Here is an 18950-nt window from a genome sequence, read left to right on the forward strand (position 1 = left end):
AAATATTAATTTGCTTAAATTTTTTGTTTGCTTTCTTATGAGTTTATTTCTGGAACTGGGTTACGGGGTAACTCACTTGTCTATTACCCGTGACAGCATATATATTATCTTTCTTTTTATAATTGTTTTACATCGTTTACAATAAAACTAAAACTAAACAAAAAAAAATAATTATGAACATCATATATAATTCCTAAATATAAATATATACATGTACACACACATATTCGTACATACATGTGCATGTACATAAATATACGTATACAGACTCATTACCAAGTTGTTTTTTTTTTAACTTTAACACATAAATCAGTCGAAAATACATCATCATTCCGATTCCGTTTGAATTTGTTATTTCAATAAATAAACACATATATATATATATATATACAAATATATATATGTATATGTATGTATATTAAATTAAATTAATATTAATTCTTACATTTTTGCTGATTTTATTATGATTTCCAATGCTCAGAGGCAGAACAAACAAACAGAAGGAAAGAATGAATTGCTCATGCAACAAATTTAAAAATGCATATACATACATATGTATATAGCACTTACATATATATAATTAAATACATTATTTGATTCCTTGTGTGTAGCTATTGTATTTAATTAGAGCACAGCATAAACATAATTAGAGTTAAGAACATAAGGTCACTACCAGGAATTATTTGCATGTGAAGCTGAATTTTAAGGAACGGACTGATTACAATTTTCTGAATTCTATAGGTGCACACATACAAACATATGTATATGTATACACATATATACAGTGGTGGTCAGCGTGTAAGCCCCTTTTTTTTTTTTTGATTTTAAATTTGATTTTCTCGGCTCCTAAGAAACTTAATGAAGAAATTTTTTCAGTTATTTGTTGGTTATTGTATTTAGAATCTGACACGTAATTATTGTCATTCCAGCTTTCGACGTTTTTTTTACAGGTGCGTTTGAAAAAAAAGCTCCCCCAAAATGTTTGACAATAGTTTAGCCCGGTCATTTCAAAATCTTTAATATTATAGTTAGACATGTGTATTCTTTGAAAAAGTTGTAGATCTAGGTAATCTAAGATAAACTGCATACCAAAAATTTTCATTTTAGCCCCAGTATTTATTTTGGGGCCTATCGAAATTTCGGGATTTTGTATGTAATTCTTGAGGTCTCTTTGTTTGGCGACGTTTTACGATACCAATTTAAACTTAAGTATTATTTTCTTATTCTAAGTATGAAAGTGAATTGAATTTCCCGTCAAATGATACATGTTTCATAAAAATCCGACAAAAATTAGATTGATTTCATCGCCCATACTTAAAAAAAAGACTAGAACTAGCAAAATTTCCCACACATCCTCCGTCTCTTTCTTTGCACGCATGTATGGGAAATTTTGCTTACCTGGTTTTTTTTAAGTATGGGCGGTGAAATCAATCTAATTTTTGTCGGATTTTTATGAAACATGTATCATTTGACGGGAAATTCAATTCACTTTCATACTTAGAATAAGAAAATAATACTTAAGTTTAAATTGGTATCGTAAAACGTCGCCAAACAAAGAGACCTCAAGAATTACATACAAAATCCCGAAATTTCGATAGGCCCCAAAATAAATACTGGGGCTAAAATGAAAATTTTTGGTATGCAGTTTATCTTAGATTACCTAGATCTACAACTTTTTCAAAGAATACACATGTCTAACTATAATATTAAAGATTTTGAAATGACCGGGCTAAACTATTGTCAAACATTTTGGGGGAGCTTTTTTTCAAACGCACCTGTAAAAAAACGTCGAAAGCTGGAATGACAATAATTACGTGTCAGATTCTAAATACAATAACCAACAAATAACTGAAAAAATTTCTTCATTAAGTTTCTTAGGAGCCGAGAAAAATCAAATTTAAAATCAAAAAAAAAAAAAGGGGCTTACACGCTGACCACCACTGTATGTACAGACATTGGTATGTATCTATGTTTATTTGTTTATCATTAAAGGGAGAAGATACAACAATTAAGACCCTAGCGTGTCAAGTCGAATAGTCGATATCGAAATACCCTGTACCAAGTGGGAGCATACATAAAAAAGACAAATCTTCGCACTCTGGCTTAAACTGTGCATTGTTTATATACAAAAGATATGATCAGATTTATGCTAATCGGGAAAAATATTGATCAACAATTATTGGAAAATCTAACATTTTTAATCTTCTAGATACAGGGTAACAGCCTTTGCCTTTGCCTTTAACTATTGCACATTTTGGCTTTAGCACATTGGTAAGATGAATCTGACTGACTATAGGTTTAGATTGTTAAACAGATAGATATATACGTATGTATGTAGATAGCACTTAGTTGTGCCTCTCAAGTAACATTATAAATATGTATGAGGGTACATGCAAATCTGCATTTTCTGCATTTATATGGCTATTGTATTAACTCTGCTAATCTTCTTTAATCGCATACACATATGCCAAAAATTACAAAAACAAAAAAAAAAGGGAAAACAAAAATCAAGAAGCCTGGCAAACTTTGGTCATGCCGATGGTTCAATATTCTGCCCAATTCTCCAATGAGTGACCAAAAGGATAATAAAAAAAAGCAATAAAAAAGGCTTGCGACAGTTTTCGTATTAAAGGAAATTGATTAAACTCGGCAAAATAAGGGAGCCAGCTCTTTCAATAAATTGTTTACACTACGATCTAGAAAACTAATCGAGGTTTTTGAACACTTTCATTTGTTGCTGTTGTTATCCCTTTTTTGTTCTAAATTCAGAGGTCATTTGTCAATCAATATCCAAAGCCATTCTTTTCCGATGCGTTTTGCGTCGATGCTTTATCTTAATATTGATACAAATCTCCTTATGTAAAGCAAGTCTGGAATTGCTGCTATCCAGCATCTGAGAGATTGTTGCTAGCCAAAGGAGGAGCGCCATCGACATCGCCACCTCCGTCATCATCGAAGCCATACCAACATCACATGACCATAATTTGCAGTGCTACTCATTGATCTATGGTGCGATATATCCGTCGCTGTGGCTCAGGTGTATAATGGATGCGGGTACGAAAATGTTGCGGTGATCCTGGCACACTCTCCGAACCACGTCGCGGCGGCGGTAGCAATGGTGGCGAAGCAGACACATAACTGGACGGTGAAAGTTAAATTAGAAAAGGTCATTAAGTAAATTCAATATCAATCTTAATAGTGGGACTTACCGTCTTTGCATAAGCGGCGAGCCCTGTGTCTGACCACTTAGTTCGAGTAGATTTTTACGCAACAAAAGTGGTGATTGTCCACGATTATAGCGTGGAGGGGGATCTGGACTTCGATGTCTCCGATCCAGACCGGCTAATATATGGGGACTTGGTGGTGTGCTAATGCTACCCGTACCCGATGTATTATTTATATATCGACGAAGGAATCCACCGCTACTGCCGGCTATTGGCTCTGTTGTGGGTGATGTACTTTGGCTGGTGTTACTGCTACTGCTGGCTGCGGATAGAGTACGATAGTAATAGGATTTACTGCCACTGCCACTGCCGTTATTGACATTGACATTATTCCCATTAATAATGTTCCTATAGGTTGGAGGCGGCGGTTGTTGCTGCTGTTGTTGTTGCTGTTGCTGCTGCTGCTCTACCACCGGCGATGTGACTGTGGAATTCAATTGGGTTTTAACATAGGTGGCAAACTGTCGCTTCATGGCACCTGCCAAAGTGTTGAACCACCCTGTGAGATTCGAGTTATTTGTTCGTTGGATAGTTAAATGGATTCAAAGGTTGATGGTGTGCAGAAAATGCAGTGCATGATGAGGTGCCGATGAACATTTATGAGTATTATGTGTGTGTGGTGTGTGTATAGAGAAAAGATAAAACAAAACGTAAAATGTCAAGCAAATGAAATGAAATGTGTAAGCAAAGAGAGAAGACAGTAAAAACGTGTGAAGAATGATAATGAACCTTCTTGTTTGTCCTTGCATCTCAACATTGAATAAAAAAATGGATATATGTATATCTATTTTTATGAAAAACAATCCTAATATTTAGAATGACTTTGATTTTCCTTATGGTTATACCTATGTGTATATTATTAACATACCCGCATCATGATTGGAATGGCCATGGCTTTGGCTATACAGCATATGATGTTCCTTGCCATCAAGGCTACTGCTGCTGCTATTGCTAGTTGCTCCACTGCTGGTAGAGCAGCTCTGACCCAACAACTGACGCCGTGCATACAATTTGCTCAATTTGCTGCCCATTAGAGATCCAGAACCAGAACCGGAACCAATTAACAAATCAATTTGATGTAGATCAGCTGCTGGGGAATTCAATGGCTCCGATGTTGTTGTTGCAGCGTTTGTTGTTGTTGCTGCTGCTGTTGTTGTTGTTGTGGGTAAAGGTTGATATTGCAACTGTTCGGTCATATGACCAACACCAAAATGTCCAGCTGCTGCAGCTGCTTGATTAGCAGGTTGTGGTGAAGCTGTTATTGCTATTTGAGAGCAAGTCGATTGTGTCGATGATTGACTAGAATTGGAGTGTATAGAAGATGCGGGAGCCACATAATTGCTATGAAATGGATTTGTACTGCTGATCACTAATGGTGGTGGTTGTGTTGGTGGTGCCACTGCTCCTGCTGCTGCCGCTGGCTGACGTTGATACCTTTCAGCAGCCTCCTTTTCGCGCAGTTGATTCTGTTGGTGATAGAAACGTTGCAGAACTAAAAGGGAGGAGAAAAAAAAACACGATTAAAAAAAGCACGCCATTACGAGGTTTATATTTCCATCAGTAATAGTCACCTATGGGACTCTGATTGCCCGGCTGGAGACGCTGGTGCTGCTGTGGTTGCTGTGATTGTTGACTGCCGGGACTGATTGTTGCTATTGGCGGCGATTGTGGCAGCATCTCTATGCGCTCTGCCGCGGGCGAAGAAGCTAAACCGTTCTTACTACTACTATCACAGCTATCATTATCGGCTGGCAGACGCCATGCAGGCATCGTCATTGTCGGGCTTGTAGTTGTGGTTAAATTTGTCTCCATTTGTCGACTTGCTGGCAGTGGATTATTATTATGTTTCTTTTGGCTAAAGGGCGATGTGGTCAAATTACGTAAAATCGATTGGCCTAAAAAATTAAGAATATCCAAATGTTATTATGGAAAACTGGAAATGAAGTCATTTCCTACCTATGCTGCTAAACATGGACTCCTTTTTGGGGCTACCATCGTTATATTTACTACTATAATGTGTTCCAACCGTATTATTGCTCAGTTTACGCTGCATAAATGGAGATTTGCGATAAAGTTTCGTTATATCACTAGATCCAGATCCACCTGATGGTGATAAGGGGCTATTTCCGCTACTGCTACTGCTGCTACGAAAATTAGATCCTTCCGATGCTCCTGATTGCTGTTGATGTTGCTGTTGTTGTTGTTGAGGTAGTTGTTGTATGGATGATTGTATAAAATACTGCGACGGCTGGTGCTGGTGCTGCTGTTGCTGCTGATAGCTTGGTATTTGCGTGGGTTTTATTGTCTTCTGTGGGTTCGGATTTGTTGTGGGACTTGTGATTACTCCTCCTCTCCCATATTTGTGTGTGGCTCCTGTTGCTGATTCTAGACCAGCTCCATTTCCAGTTCCAGTTGTTCTGTAAATTTTCACATATGTATTAAAAATCTCTGTTTAAAGGAAGTTTTAAACAAAAAGGGGGAAACAATAAAAATTTCCCATTTTCCCATTTCACACACTCAAAATGTATGCCAAAATGAAGGATAGTGGAGGAGAGTAACTTGTGGATGACATACGTATACACAGAAATGTAGGAAAGTTGTGTTTGTTTGTGTGTGTGTGTGTGTATGTTTGTGATCAAATGCGTATATATGTATGTATGTTTGTATGTATGATTATGTGCAACATAAAACACAAATCAAGCGAAATATATATATATACATATGTATATATACAAACAGCAATTCTCACATTTATAGCCAACGATTACTAATTCACTTTCGACCCAGAACAAAAGGAAAAACCAAAAAAGCATAAAAGGATATACCCTTTTTATACCCCAGAGCGTAATCCTGTCATAGGAATTTCATATTTCTCGTTTGTATGCCAGAGATGTTACAAAAATTGTCTTTTTTTTATCACCACTTTCCCCACAATTTTAACCCAATTTGAAAATTTTGTTTATATGTACAATATATGCTTACAGAACTCCACACAAAATTGGCGCTTTGAACTTTACAAATTTTTTGTTTGCAAACAAACTAAACAAAACAAAATTTACCTTGATTTCGATGTGGGCGATCTTGATAATAGCTTAATAAAATATAACAATAAAATGCAATGCAATAAAAAAGTTACAGCCAAACACCAAAACCAGAACGAAAGCAAATAGTACACAAGAGAAAGGAAGATATGCGGAGGGAAATAGAGAAGTGGGAAAATTTAAGCGAGGGGGGGAAATAAAGGAAGCATGCCACAAAGTTTATGGTTAACAATACACATATAAATATAAAAATAGTTAATAATAACAACAATAACAATAAAAAAAACAAAGAGAACTTTATGAAAGCTATATATGAGAATGGATAATTGATAATTATATATCACAATATGCATGTTTGTCATTACGATCGAATAATGTAAAAATTTCTATCCATTAATGGTTGTTTTAAAATAAATAGTAAAAAATAACTGATGCAGATTTTAATTAAATTGAGTACTTCTTACAAACATATCGTTATATAAAGTATCAATAATCTGAAATTACATTTAAAGCATAATGATAATGAGATCATAATATTAATAACAAAGTGGCAATGGCAACTAATGCTAATAAATAAGTTTCAATTGTACTTACTGAGTAAAGTTTATTTGTTTGATTTGTTTTGACATTTGTTTTAATAGATTTCTCTCTCAGTTTTGGTATTATAAACGTATTTTTGTGGATTTTTTTCTTTTTTTTCGTTTTATTGCTAAGTTATTATATGTTTTTGTTTTTTTTTTTTTTTAAGTTTTTTTCTTTGTTGTTTTCTTATGTTTGTCATTTTCGTTTAGGTTATATGTGTAGATATATATATATATACACATCTGTATATATATATATATAGGTATATAACTATTTATATTGGTATTGGTATTGATACATATTAGGAATTAGGTAACCTACAAAAAATAATTGGTAATAAAAAAGATGGAAAAAGAAAATCAAAACAGAAAAATAAAAATGATAAAAATGTAACAATAAACAAACACACACACACACACACAAACACGCAATAAAGAGAGGAGGAGAAATTTAATTAATTTCGCTGTGATAATTATTATTATTATTATTCACTCACTTGTAGAAATAGAGAAAAGTGATAGAGAGTGGGGGGTCAAGAGTTTAGGGTTAAGACTAATGTGTTGCTAGTACAAGAACTAAGAATCTCTTGTTTTTACTGACCAACAAACGAAAATAATATTAAACATGCCAAAAGATCAATAATTTCCTTGCCAAGTTTTAATCATAATTTAGTTTTGTTTTGTTTTTATTTTCAAGCAATTTAACTATAAAGTTAAGATGGTAGTTTTAAAAGATTGAAAAGTCACCCTATAAATTACTTAAGAATATTAATTTGAGGCCTACCTGTAAGCGACCTTAAAACAAGTTGCCAAATTGTTTTAATAAAAAATTATAAAAACAAAAAATAAAGGGTAACAAAATTAAACTAAAGAGCAACATTCATTTAGCAGCAGCAGCAGCAGAAGGAGCAGAACTACACACACACACACACACACACACACACACACACACACACACACATACTGGCATACCAGCACCCCCCATACATGCATGCAAAGATACATACATACACACACACACACGCATAAAAGGGGAGAAAAAGATAGATAGAGAGAGAGGCGAAAAATCGAATGATCTCTCTTTGATTTGATCCTTACCTCATCATTGTTGAATGATCACCGCCATTTGAACGCAGACGCCGTCCGGCAGTGTCTACAACATTTTGAAACCAATAAGGGACATCAACATCTTCCGTTTCATAGAACGTTATAAATTTCTGGGCCAGCAGTTCCGGATATTTCGGACGATCCTGATGATTCTTTGTGAGGCTACAAGCAAACAAACCAAATGGATTAACGAAACCAAAAATGACAAAGGTGTCGAATTCCTACCACTTATTGACAAAAACATGGAACTCCTCACTGAAATTGAAGCCCTCACCACGCGGCAAACATGGTGGTTCTGAATCTAGCACTTTGGTCAGCACCTCAAAATCAGTATTACAGCCTTCATATGGTGAGCGCGCTGTGGCCAACTCAACCAAGGTTATGCCTAATGACCATACATCAGCGCGTATATCATATTTGGGTTTCTTTGGATCAATACGTTCAGGCTGTAACGAAAATTGAGCATCAATTTTGATCATTTGGTTGCATTGTTGTTACAAACTCACCGCCATATAGGCTGCACAGCCGGCCGATCGTGTATTGGCTTTGGAATCCACTAGACGACCGCTAATACCAAAATCGCAAAGCTTTATATTACCACGTTCATCGATCAGTATGTTAGATGGTTTCACATCGCGATGGATAACACCATGCTTATCCTTTAGATATGAGAGGGCATTCACCGTCTTAAAATATAAAAAGAAATTGAGAATAGGTCAATATGCACATCAATATTAACATAATTTGCTGATATACTTACCGCCACTGTCACCTTGCCCAGTATACACTCGGGCACTGGCTTCTTGGACATTTTAAGCAATTTGTCAAAACACATGGACATCAATTCCATACATATCCATACATCTGGATCGCGTACAAAGCAACCTAGACATTTTACAATATATTTACAATCGTGCGATTTTAGTACTACATCCAAATCCATTAGAATGCGTTTGTTCTCCTCCGCATTCCCGGTGCGACGCATTTGTTTGACAGCAATAATAGTTTTACTAGACAAATGCCTCATTTTTACTACATTGCCGCTCGTTCCATTGCCCAAATCACCCAAATGTTGAAGATCGTGAATATCCGTGGGATACTGACGTCCATCGATATTCAGTTTGCCCGTTTGGTTCATTATCACTTTCAGTTTTTTGTCCGTTTCCGTTTCGGAGGGATGAGCCTGTGTGGGCAGTGGTAGCATCATGCGACGCTTTTGATAGGAACCCATCTCGGCTGCAAAAAATTACAGTGGAAAAATAAAATAATATATCGAAACAGTGGTAAATTTATAAACAACGAAAGCTCACATATAATTTTATTGAACTTTCGATCATATACGAGTCTCTATTTCTGATTAAAATGATCTGATAATAATTATCCTCTTTGAATAATTTTTTACTCTTTTTAGGGTCATATTTTTGATAATACATATCGATTTTAAGCATATTGAAGAGTAATTTTGAAGTCAAGGAGGAAAAAGGTAATTTCTATTAAACTACAATGAGGCCTGACTCACTTATGTGAGTCAAATTTGAAAAGTTTCCTTCTGCCTGTATGCTTTATTTTCTGCCTTCTTACAATCATTTAGTCTCGAAACTTTTTATGGGGTTTAATGATTCCATATTCGAAATTAAATGCGGTTAAACTAAGTCTGGGGACTTTTTTTCCCGTATCTCCCTTTTTTTCAGGATTAGAACTATTATCAAGTTAATTTTTATGCTTTTTCGACATTCACAAGTTTATTCTGTTCTCTTGATTTAGACAATATAAATACTATCATGTCACAAATCCAATTTTAGCCAAAAACGGACAATTCTAATATTGGGTTATACTTTTTCTATACATTCTTACTGATCGTTTGTTTATGACAAGTGAAGAATTGAGAAAAAAGAAGTGTCCGTGTTGTCACGACTTTAAGCCTTGTGGTTAATCGAAACAAAACTAGAGGGCCGGGGCTAACTTCGACCGCGCCGATGTTTGAATGCCCTTGCAAGTTTTTTGTTATTCTTTCTATACGTATAGCCGTCAAAGCGAAAATAAACATTTTATCTAAAAAGTCTAATGGACGGCCTACAATCTTAGCATGCCAAATAACGACGTAATTCATAAAAGTCACTGTTTTCGACCGACCGTTCCTATGGGAGCTATATGATATAGTTACTCGATGTTAATAAATATTAAATTTCACGACAATAGTTTACCAATAACAACGGACGCACGGACATGGCAATTCGAACTTGTCTCGTCGTGCTGATCAAGAATATATATACATACTTTATATGGTCGGAGATGCTTCTTTCTATGCGTTGCACACTTCTGACCAAAATTTTGCGAGGGTATAAAAAAGGATAAAGGGTTCTAATTTTGATAAGTGTGGCTGTAGCAAATTTTTGCAAAATTACAGGCAACTATAACTATCAAAAATTGTTTATCAATTTTTTTTAACGTAAATATGTACGTCTTTAATACTAGCAAACAATTTCATCACTAGCATGAACAAATATAGGCCACTGTGCGAATGAGTGTTTCTATTTCTTCCCTTTCTCTCTCGATCTGTGTTCGTCTCTATCACCAAGTATAACTGTATTTTGTAAAATGCTAACGTATCAAACAATTTAAATAAACAATATATAACAAAAACAAAATTATAAATGCTATTTTTGTGTTAAGTGGAAAACCAACAACCAAAAGAGCCATAGCAAAAGCTAAAACCAAAGCAAAATCAAGCAAAGGCATATCAAGACATTACTCCGGAAATGCCAAAAACGAATAACAACAAATGCGAGAGAGACAAAGAGAGTAAAATTCCTTATTAAAATGCAATACGAACGAATTTTGCAATCGAGACATAATACACATAAATATGTATGTATGTATGTAAGCATGCATCTGTATCTGTATCTGTGTTTGATGCGTATAACTGAGTGGGAGCATTGCGATTGACACAAGGTGGATGGGTGGGTGGTTGGTTGGTTTTGGGTGAATAGCAGACGGCGGCATGTGATAGATGAGAAGTGGGCTGATTCGATTGGTGGTGGTAAGAGGTAAAAGGAAGGCGGAGGGTTGTGTACCAAAACAAAGAGAAAGCCAAAAACAATTTTTTATTTTGTTTTGGAACTCGCGTTATCTATGCAATCAAAAAAGGTACAGAGAGAGAGTGAGAGAGAGAGAGAGAGTGAGAGAGAAAGAGAGTGCTAGAATGGAGGGGTTGGAAAAAAGAGGAGGAGGAATGAAATTGGCATTGAAATCAATAACGATAACGCGTGCCCTTTGTTTATGGTGTGCTTAGGGTTAACCCAAGAGACCAAAAACAAGTCGATTTGTCTTATCAAAAGGCAAACATACACTCACACACACACATAGAAATATCAGGACCGTTGCTATTTTCAATCCAATTGGCGGTGGACAAACACCGTTATCTAACGACACAATGGCTAACCACGATATATTGTAGAATGTAGATGTATATGTAGAGAGAATACGGACTTATTATTATCTTCAATTTCACCTCCCCCTCGCGTACTTTTTACTACTGATCGTAGGCAAGAGCGATACACAAAAAAAATTAAAAACTCGATCTTCTCTTTACATCAGCATTTGCTGACCGTTGAGGAATTCCCACACCACGAAGGACCCCAAGTACTCGTCTTTGTGTACTTTAGATTTATTTAGGCCCCACTGTAAGATGATGTATGTATGAATGAAAACTGACACTAATATGCATGTTTTTGTTTGTAATAATATCTTTAACTTACATATGGGCAAACTTGGCGTTGGGCGCAAACTCCTAGAAGGCGGGACAAAGTTACCAGGGATGAGGCCTGTAAAATTGGAGGCGGCGGAGGCATTGGTGTTAGGAACAGGAATGGCTGGCGCTGGCCTAGATGCTATGCAGGTGTTGACATTCTTCACGGAGGGAGGTACAATTGAGCCAGCAGCTGTTGTTGGTTTTGCCGATATCAGTACTCCTGTTGATGTTGATGATGATGATGGACCGGTAGCTATCCCAGCAGCACCAGTTTGTGACAGTGGCATGGGCATGGGTGGCAGGGGGGTATACGCGCTCCTCGGGCATTGGTTAAAACGATTTGTTCATGGGATTCGTTTTGAGCCTGGAGTGCAGCCTCCAGGGATTGCAGACGATTTCCAATTGTCTCGAATTCAATTGTTGTTGACATTGTTAATGCTGTTTTTTCGGTTGTTTTTTTGTTTGTTTTTTTTTTTTTTTTTTTTGTATTTTAGTATAGTTTAGTCGAAACTGCAGGAACGGGGACGCAGAGCAACAGCAACAAAAGCAGGAGGAGGAGCAAGAGGTAGAGATGGAGAACCTTCGACTTCGATTTTTCGTCGTGCAGTTGCTGCGGCCGCCTGCAGCACACACACACAGACACACATGTATATTTTTATGTGCTGTCTGTCACGCTGCTTCTTTTCTACTACTACTTTTTTTGTATTATGGTATTTGTTTTTGTATTTGCTAAATTGATTGTCTTAAAAAAAAAAGAAAACAGTCGCGCAGGCACAGAGCTAAAGCAAAGTGAATGAGCGAGAGAGGAGACGAAGAGGCCGAGGGACGCACTCACTCACACACACACAACGTACACACGGACGCACAACAACAACACAAGAACATTCGCGATTTCGTCTCTTTCTTTTATTTGCTGTTCAACTTTTGCTTTTCGTTTATATTTATTTACATATACATATATTGCGAATTATGCACATGCACATGCTTGATTTTCACCATATACGTACGCACATATGTAAGTATTATTTATTCTTTGGCTGGCACTTGCACTTATCTTCTGTTTTCTTTTATATTTTTCTTCTGTTTTTCTGTGTTTTACAACATTGATAACGATAACGATTATGCTCCTTTCAATTCAAACTTTATTTATCGAACTCGATTCTTTGTGGAAATCGATTTTTATGAAAAGCGCTAAAGTGCGCTCAATTCAAATATTTTTAAAAACATTTTGTCGTCAAAATTAATTTTTTTATAAATTTCACATTGTACATGCATATTATTAGACAGTGCTGCCATCAATTTTTTATTTATTTCCTATTGGATAGGTTTAAATAAATATATGTTTTTGCTATCGGTTGCTTTTCTCAAGGTGATTTTTAATTAGGATTGTGTGTTTGCTTAAATACTTGTTAATATAAGATTATTATTAATCGGGGAGGCCAACCCGGGTAGCTGCTATCGGGTCGTGGAGCACGACAGCCCTACGGTGCTGCCAGATTTTGGGAGGCACCATAAGCTAGATTGAGGAAAAAATAAGCTAGAGTAAGCTAAAAATTAATAGAATTTTGGTTTGAAAGAAAAATGAAGTTAGTACTCCGATTGACTTCCTTAACCGAAAGCAGGTAAATGAAATTAAATAAATTAAAATAGGCTATATTTTTCAAGCTATAAGCATTTTAATTATATTCCAAGCTATTTGATTTTAAAATAAGCTAAATCTAGCTTAAAATATGCCAATATGGCAACACTGCAACCCTACCTCTCGCTTGTCGTACGGAAGAAAGCGAAAAAGAAGAGCAAAGAGAGGAACAAAAAATCAAATGCAGAAAACGAAGTAAGAAAGAATAAAACGTGCAGCGGCGAGTGGACGAAAAAGGTGTCAGAAAAAAACTCAAAAATTCAGGGAAAAGAAGGAAAAAGCAGACTAAGTTTTGCTTTTCAAGGTGGAAAAGTGCAAGTGCTCACGCACACACACATACACTACAGACACACATTTGCACCCACATACAATCTTGCATATATACATATATAGATTTGTATAAATATATATACCTATATATATCAATATAGAGATAGAGCATAGCGCGCGCCGCAATGTCACGACAACGTCCGCGACTCCAACCCATTACAATCGACCGTGACCCAGAACCGGCTCTGTAAGTAGGAATAGGAGAGTTTATTCCTCATATTCTAACTAATTCATTCTAATCCGTGCATATAATCATCATCATCTCTTTCTACGCCCAGCGTCCCGCCCCGTAATCTAGATGTACGCGCCACTATTCAGATTGCAGATCAGACATTCGATATCGATGCCGATAGCCTGGAGAAGATCTGTGATCTGGGCCGTGGCGCCTATGGTATCGTGGAGAAAATGCGTCACCGGCAAACAGGAACAGTGCTGGCCGTCAAACGGATACCTATGACGGTTAATTTCCGTGAGCAACAACGACTGGTCATGGATCTAGATATATCGATGCGATCCAGTGATTGTCCCTACACGGTTCATTTCTATGGGGCCATGTATAGGGAGGGTGATGTATGGATTTGCATGGAGGTGATGAATACCAGTTTGGATAAATTCTATCCAAAGGTCTTTAAGCATGATTTAAGAATGGAGGAGAGTGTACTCGGCAAGGTGAGTTAACTGATGGTCGGTGCAGTGGAAATAATGAACAATTATACTAATTGGATTGTGCCATTAGATTGCCATGAGCGTTGTAAGTGCCTTACACTACTTGCATGCCCAGCTAAAGGTTATTCATCGTGATGTAAAGCCATCGAATATATTGATCAATCGCAGTGGTCAGGTTAAAATATGTGATTTTGGCATCTCCGGCTATCTGGTTGATTCTATTGCCAAGACAATTGATGCCGGTTGTAAGCCATATATGGCACCCGAACGTATCGATCCACAAGGTAATCCCGCCCAATATGATATACGCTCAGATGTCTGGTCGTTGGGCATAAGCATGATTGAAATGGCGACAGGACGTTATCCCTACGACAAATGGAGGACGCCATTTGAGCAGCTACGTCAGGTTAGTGGTTTACTAATACAACAAATTACTATCAATCAAGATGGCACAATCTGGCGCCAAATTGCATGGTACGTTTTTAGAACTCAAATAGTAGTCTAAAAAACGAGATTCCAGCCTGAGCCCAAATTGTGCCTATCGTGAATGGAAACACAGAGGAAGAGACAGACTAAATCGGTCGAATTTCCAAAGGTACTCAGCATTTAAAGGAATCAGGCGAAATTAGACGTCTTCTGCAGAATCCATAGTGGCTGTATCGATAGCATAGTTCCTTAGCTGCCATACATTAGCTGCCAAATAACTCACTTATCAAATTAATCTGTTAAATTTATTTTAATGTCCATTGACATTCTTTTATTTTAAACTGATTTTGATATTTTCTTCTCCTTGGTGTCTCCAGCTACGAATAGTTTTCAGGTTTTATATGTAATTTATTGATTTTTTTTTTTATTGTATTAGGTTGTCGAAGATGATCCGCCACGTTTGCCGTCTGGAGCATTCTCTTCGGAATTCGATGATTTTATTGCCACATGCTTAAAGAAGGAATACACGGCGCGTCCCAACTATGAGCAGTTGTTGCGTCACAATTTCATTGTGGAGCATTTGCAGCGTAATACGGATATATCTGAATTTGTGGCTAGAATATTGGATTTACCTGATGTTCAACAGTCGCCTCAATAAATTTGGCACCATCACCACCTCTATGTCTGTGAATGTGTGAGTGCAAGTGTATGCGAGAATGTATGATTGTGTGTGTGTGTGTGTGTGTGTGTGTGCGTACGAGTGAGTGTGTTTGTTTGTAAATTGCCGCCGTCTTCTAAAATGCATTTTCCATCATGTTATATGCGTTTATATATACCCCAACGATGAAAAATTCGCGCAAATCAATTATAAAAAGTAAAACATTTTAAATAATAGCTAATAAGAAGAATTTACCATTTACCGTTATTTTTGCCATGCAACGCTCAAAACAAAAACAACAACCAAAACAGTGCCTCTTCTCTAGTTGCTGTCAAAGAAAAAAAAAAAAAAAAAAGCTGTTACGAAAAGTTGTATTTTTTTTTTTTGTATATCAAAAACTAAAATATTGCCAAGAAGAAAGTTGTAATTTATAAATTTGTTTAACAAAATACAATACATTACATGCAACTAGCTTATTAGTGTTTTAAATTTATATACACACATATACATTTTTGTGCAATTACTTCATTTTGTTGATATATCTATTCTAAAAGATTTCAAAAATCAACAATAGCTATTAATAAAAAAAAACGGTAATATGCATACATAAATAAAACTTAAAACATAAAAAAGCAAACACTTTAAACAATATAATAGAAACAACCTAATGTTAGGCATATGCAAAATTATGATGTATTAACAAAGCAAAATGGAGAATCAAACAGAAACAATTATAAACAAAGCAAAACAACGTTGTAAACCAGTAATAAAACGAAAAAGCTTGCAACACTGAAACTATTTTTAAATTTAAATTGAAATATCGCTAACATTTAGTTAGATCTTTTGCTACTTTCCACCCCGCTGCTATATGGCCATGGGTATTTGGAGCATGCCCGCAGCCAACTGGAGGATCTTTTTAAATCGTAAGTCAATTTACACATGCGGATACATTTACCCACCATTTATTCTTATAAATGCATAAGGGGTGATTGATATGTTTAGTAAGAATGTGAAGACCATTCTGTTTGTTTCTTTTGCTCTGCGGGATTACGACAAATACACGGCAACTGTACGTAATGCCCTTGAACCATGGGGATACGCCGTTGAAGGTCTATATACAAAAGCTGATCCCTCCAAGGCATTGAGCGAAGCACAGGCCACATTTGTGGGCGGCGGCAACACATTTGTTTTGCTCCACACCCTGTATGAACTTCAACTAATTGAGCCCATACGAAAACTGGTTCTAAATCAAGGAATACCCTACATAGGAAGCAGTGCTGGCACCAATGTGGCCACACGTTCCATTCACACCACCAATGACTTGCCGGTGGTATATCCACCCAGTTTTAATGCACTGGCCCTGGTGCCTTTCAATATAAATCCACATTATCTGAAACCAGATGCCAATACCCAACATAAGGGCGAGACTCGCGATGAGCGTATTGAGGAATTTGTGGCTTATCATAAACTTCCGGTGTTGGGTCTGCGTGAGGGAACCAGTGTGCGAGTTGTGGGCAATCATGCCCAGCTGTTGGGCAAACTGTCAGCCAAACTGTTTAAGGAGTGAGTAGAAGTAGTTAACTTGATCAATATATTCAGATAATTGAAACATTTATTTTATTTAAGGAACGGCAATACTGAAGAATTTGCACCGGAGTCGGATTTAAGTTTTCTGCTTTAAAACGATTAACCAAAGACGTAACTAACAATATACATATTTTATATATTTTTGTATTACCTATGCAATATAAAACTTGCGATTAAGTAAACATTTTATTTCCTACTGTAAACGTGGATTTATTAATCCTCTTCTCATCTGTTCTGCTGATAAACTAGTTTTGACTCCTAATTCTCTGCGCAGATTTTCAATCTATTCATCTTTAAAATGATTCACAGCTTCAGAATCTAAAGAATTCTTTCAAATACTTTTAAACTTTGATTGATGGTGGATGGAATTTCGAGGAGTTTTACTTAATATCGTTGACAACTTGAACAGAATTTTTCAGATTTAAATATTAAAAATTTTAACAAACTAATAATTAAAAAAAAAATATTTACAACTTTACCCGACTTGAAGGTATGTATGTACATATGTAAATTTGTTTGTGTTTCGATAAAATTGTTCCATTCTTATCAAATTTGGAGTCCTGTTTTCCAACAGTTTTAAGATGCTCAGACCTGGAATTTGGCATACCCAGTGCCGGGTTAGAAGATGTAGGGGCCCGCTGAGGCTGAGATGATGACCCGGTAGCAAGTTACTTTTTTGCTCGCTGAAGTCGTTTTATTTTCATTTGTGAGTTTGATTAAATCCTGCCCTGGATAGACCCATATTTAAATTAAATACACGCACGCACAACCGCACCCGCACGAGTGTATGCAAATATGTATACACACTAAATGCGTAAAGATCGCTGTCTTGGCATCTTGTCTAGAGGGGGACATAAACGTTGATAGGATTGTACTTTGATCTGCCTTCCTTCCTCCTGCTATCTGCCCGTTTATGATAAGGGAGAGGTGTATTGGTGGTCTGGGTGTTCGTATTCGTTCGTTTGGAGTCTCGGTTAACTTCGTTCTAGTTGGGTGTGCCTGTCCCATTGCGCTTCCATCTTCGTCAGTTGCCATCTGATTTTTGCCATGACCAGTCCCAATTATAACACATTTAAGCAGTTTCAAGTGGAACGTCGTGAACGTCTATTGATAATTAAGTTCAATGATGGTGAATGGCAACGTCGGACTATTTATGAGCTGCTCCGGATTCTGGATGTGGCCAATAGTGATGCCGATGTGGCCATAATTGCGCTAACGGGCAACTTCGAGGCGGGCCAAAGACGATCTGAAGAATCTATCCAGCCCGCGCCGGCTAAAGACAAAGATGAATTGGAGGCACGGGAGGTGCAGTCGCGTGCCTTAAATTTTGTGATGCGTTCCCTGGCAAAGAAATTGTTGCTAAATCGCAAACTCTTGGTATCTTGTCTGCAAGGCAATTGCGTGGGTCTGGGTGTCACAATTTGTGCCCTAAGTGACATTGTTTATGCCTCGCGATCTTCGCAATTTGACCTATCACTTAATAAGATAGACGGCAGTGGATTCGTTGGCTTATGGACTCTGTCACATTTGAAATTGATATTGGAATCGGGAGAACTGCTCGATGCACATACGGCTCAAAATCGGGGATTTGTGTCTGGTCTCTTGGACGATTCCCAAGCGGGAATTGGCAAGTTCTGGCAACGATTGGGTGAGCATTCATTGCTGCCAATCGATACTTTAATGGCAACTAAACGACTACTAATGCATCCCTGGCATGAGAAGTTCTTGGAGGCCCTGCGTCAGGAGGGCACTCCTCAAGCATCAGCTCAACGTCGGAGTAAACTTTAGATACCATATGAAAACTGAATAAAAGGGCGGGGGAAATTAAAACATTTAGATAAGTCTCAAATCTGGATTTGTGTCTTATCCAAACTAAGATTTGGCAATGCAAGACATTTTAATGTTTCCCATGTTTTATCTATATAATAAACATTATATAT

The 18950-nt window shown here is 36.8% G+C and overlaps 4 protein-coding genes across 4 annotated transcripts; 3 read left to right on the forward strand and 1 right to left on the reverse strand.

Moving 5' to 3' along the window:
- Positions 1 to 5: 5 nt before the first annotated feature.
- On the reverse strand, positions 6 to 12135 carry hep (hemipterous). Its single transcript, XM_068297706.1, has 10 exons — positions 11712 to 12135; positions 8714 to 9189; positions 8460 to 8639; positions 8179 to 8399; positions 7945 to 8115; positions 5181 to 5641; positions 4796 to 5119; positions 4093 to 4716; positions 3210 to 3723; positions 6 to 3138 (listed from the first exon to the last, which is right to left on the reverse strand). The coding sequence occupies exons 1-10, from the start codon at positions 11995 to 11997 to the stop codon at positions 2997 to 2999; spliced, it is 3399 nt and encodes a 1132-aa protein (XP_068153807.1). The 5' UTR covers positions 11998 to 12135; the 3' UTR covers positions 6 to 2996.
- A 1337-nt stretch (positions 12136 to 13472) lies between these two features.
- On the forward strand, positions 13473 to 16218 carry lic (dual specificity mitogen-activated protein kinase kinase lic). The gene is made up of 4 exons (XM_068303806.1): positions 13473 to 13860; positions 13952 to 14342; positions 14410 to 14745; positions 15202 to 16218. Exons 1-4 carry the CDS (start codon positions 13799 to 13801, stop codon positions 15421 to 15423), a joined length of 1011 nt encoding a protein of 336 aa, XP_068159907.1. The 5' UTR covers positions 13473 to 13798; the 3' UTR covers positions 15424 to 16218.
- Positions 16219 to 16359: 141 nt separating this feature from the next.
- Positions 16360 to 17170, forward strand: LOC137587403 (probable alpha-aspartyl dipeptidase). The gene is made up of 2 exons (XM_068303807.1): positions 16360 to 16986; positions 17050 to 17170. The coding sequence occupies exons 1-2, from the start codon at positions 16418 to 16420 to the stop codon at positions 17102 to 17104; spliced, it is 624 nt and encodes a 207-aa protein (XP_068159908.1). The 5' UTR covers positions 16360 to 16417; the 3' UTR covers positions 17105 to 17170.
- An 887-nt stretch (positions 17171 to 18057) lies between these two features.
- LOC137584227 (uncharacterized) lies at positions 18058 to 18798 on the forward strand. The gene has a single exon (XM_068299520.1). It carries the CDS (start codon positions 18058 to 18060, stop codon positions 18796 to 18798), a length of 741 nt encoding a protein of 246 aa, XP_068155621.1.
- Positions 18799 to 18950: the final 152 nt, after the last annotated feature.

The sequence above is a fragment of the Drosophila tropicalis genome, unplaced genomic scaffold (genome assembly GCF_018151085.1).
Source record: "Drosophila tropicalis isolate 14030-0801.00 unplaced genomic scaffold, ASM1815108v1 contig_158, whole genome shotgun sequence".
Lineage (NCBI taxonomy): Eukaryota > Metazoa > Arthropoda > Insecta > Diptera > Drosophilidae > Drosophila > Drosophila tropicalis.

What these genes read in the sequence shown, in the direction of transcription:
- hep (XM_068297706.1), bottom strand. Translation starts at nt 11,997, where the DNA reads ATGCCCATGCCACTGTCACAAACTGGTGCTGCTGGGATAGCTACCGGT. An exon ending in AACGCCAAGTTTGCCCATAT is followed by an intron (nt 9,190 to 11,711) that starts GTAAGTTAAAGA and finishes AATTTTTTGCAG; the next exon opens with CCGAGATGGGTTCCTATCAA. An exon ending in CCATTCCAATCATGATGCGG is followed by an intron (nt 3,724 to 4,092) that starts GTATGTTAATAA and finishes CGAATCTCACAG; the next exon opens with GGTGGTTCAACACTTTGGCA.
- lic (XM_068303806.1), top strand. Translation starts at nt 13,799, where the DNA reads ATGTCACGACAACGTCCGCGACTCCAACCCATTACAATCGACCGTGAC. An exon ending in AGGAGAGTGTACTCGGCAAG is followed by an intron (nt 14,343 to 14,409) that starts GTGAGTTAACTG and finishes TTGTGCCATTAG; the next exon opens with ATTGCCATGAGCGTTGTAAG. An exon ending in CATTTGAGCAGCTACGTCAG is followed by an intron (nt 14,746 to 15,201) that starts GTTAGTGGTTTA and finishes TTATTGTATTAG; the next exon opens with GTTGTCGAAGATGATCCGCC.
- LOC137587403 (XM_068303807.1), top strand. Translation starts at nt 16,418, where the DNA reads ATGTTTAGTAAGAATGTGAAGACCATTCTGTTTGTTTCTTTTGCTCTG. An exon ending in TCAGCCAAACTGTTTAAGGA is followed by an intron (nt 16,987 to 17,049) that starts GTGAGTAGAAGT and finishes ATTTTATTTAAG; the next exon opens with GAACGGCAATACTGAAGAAT.
- LOC137584227 (XM_068299520.1), top strand. Translation starts at nt 18,058, where the DNA reads ATGACCAGTCCCAATTATAACACATTTAAGCAGTTTCAAGTGGAACGT.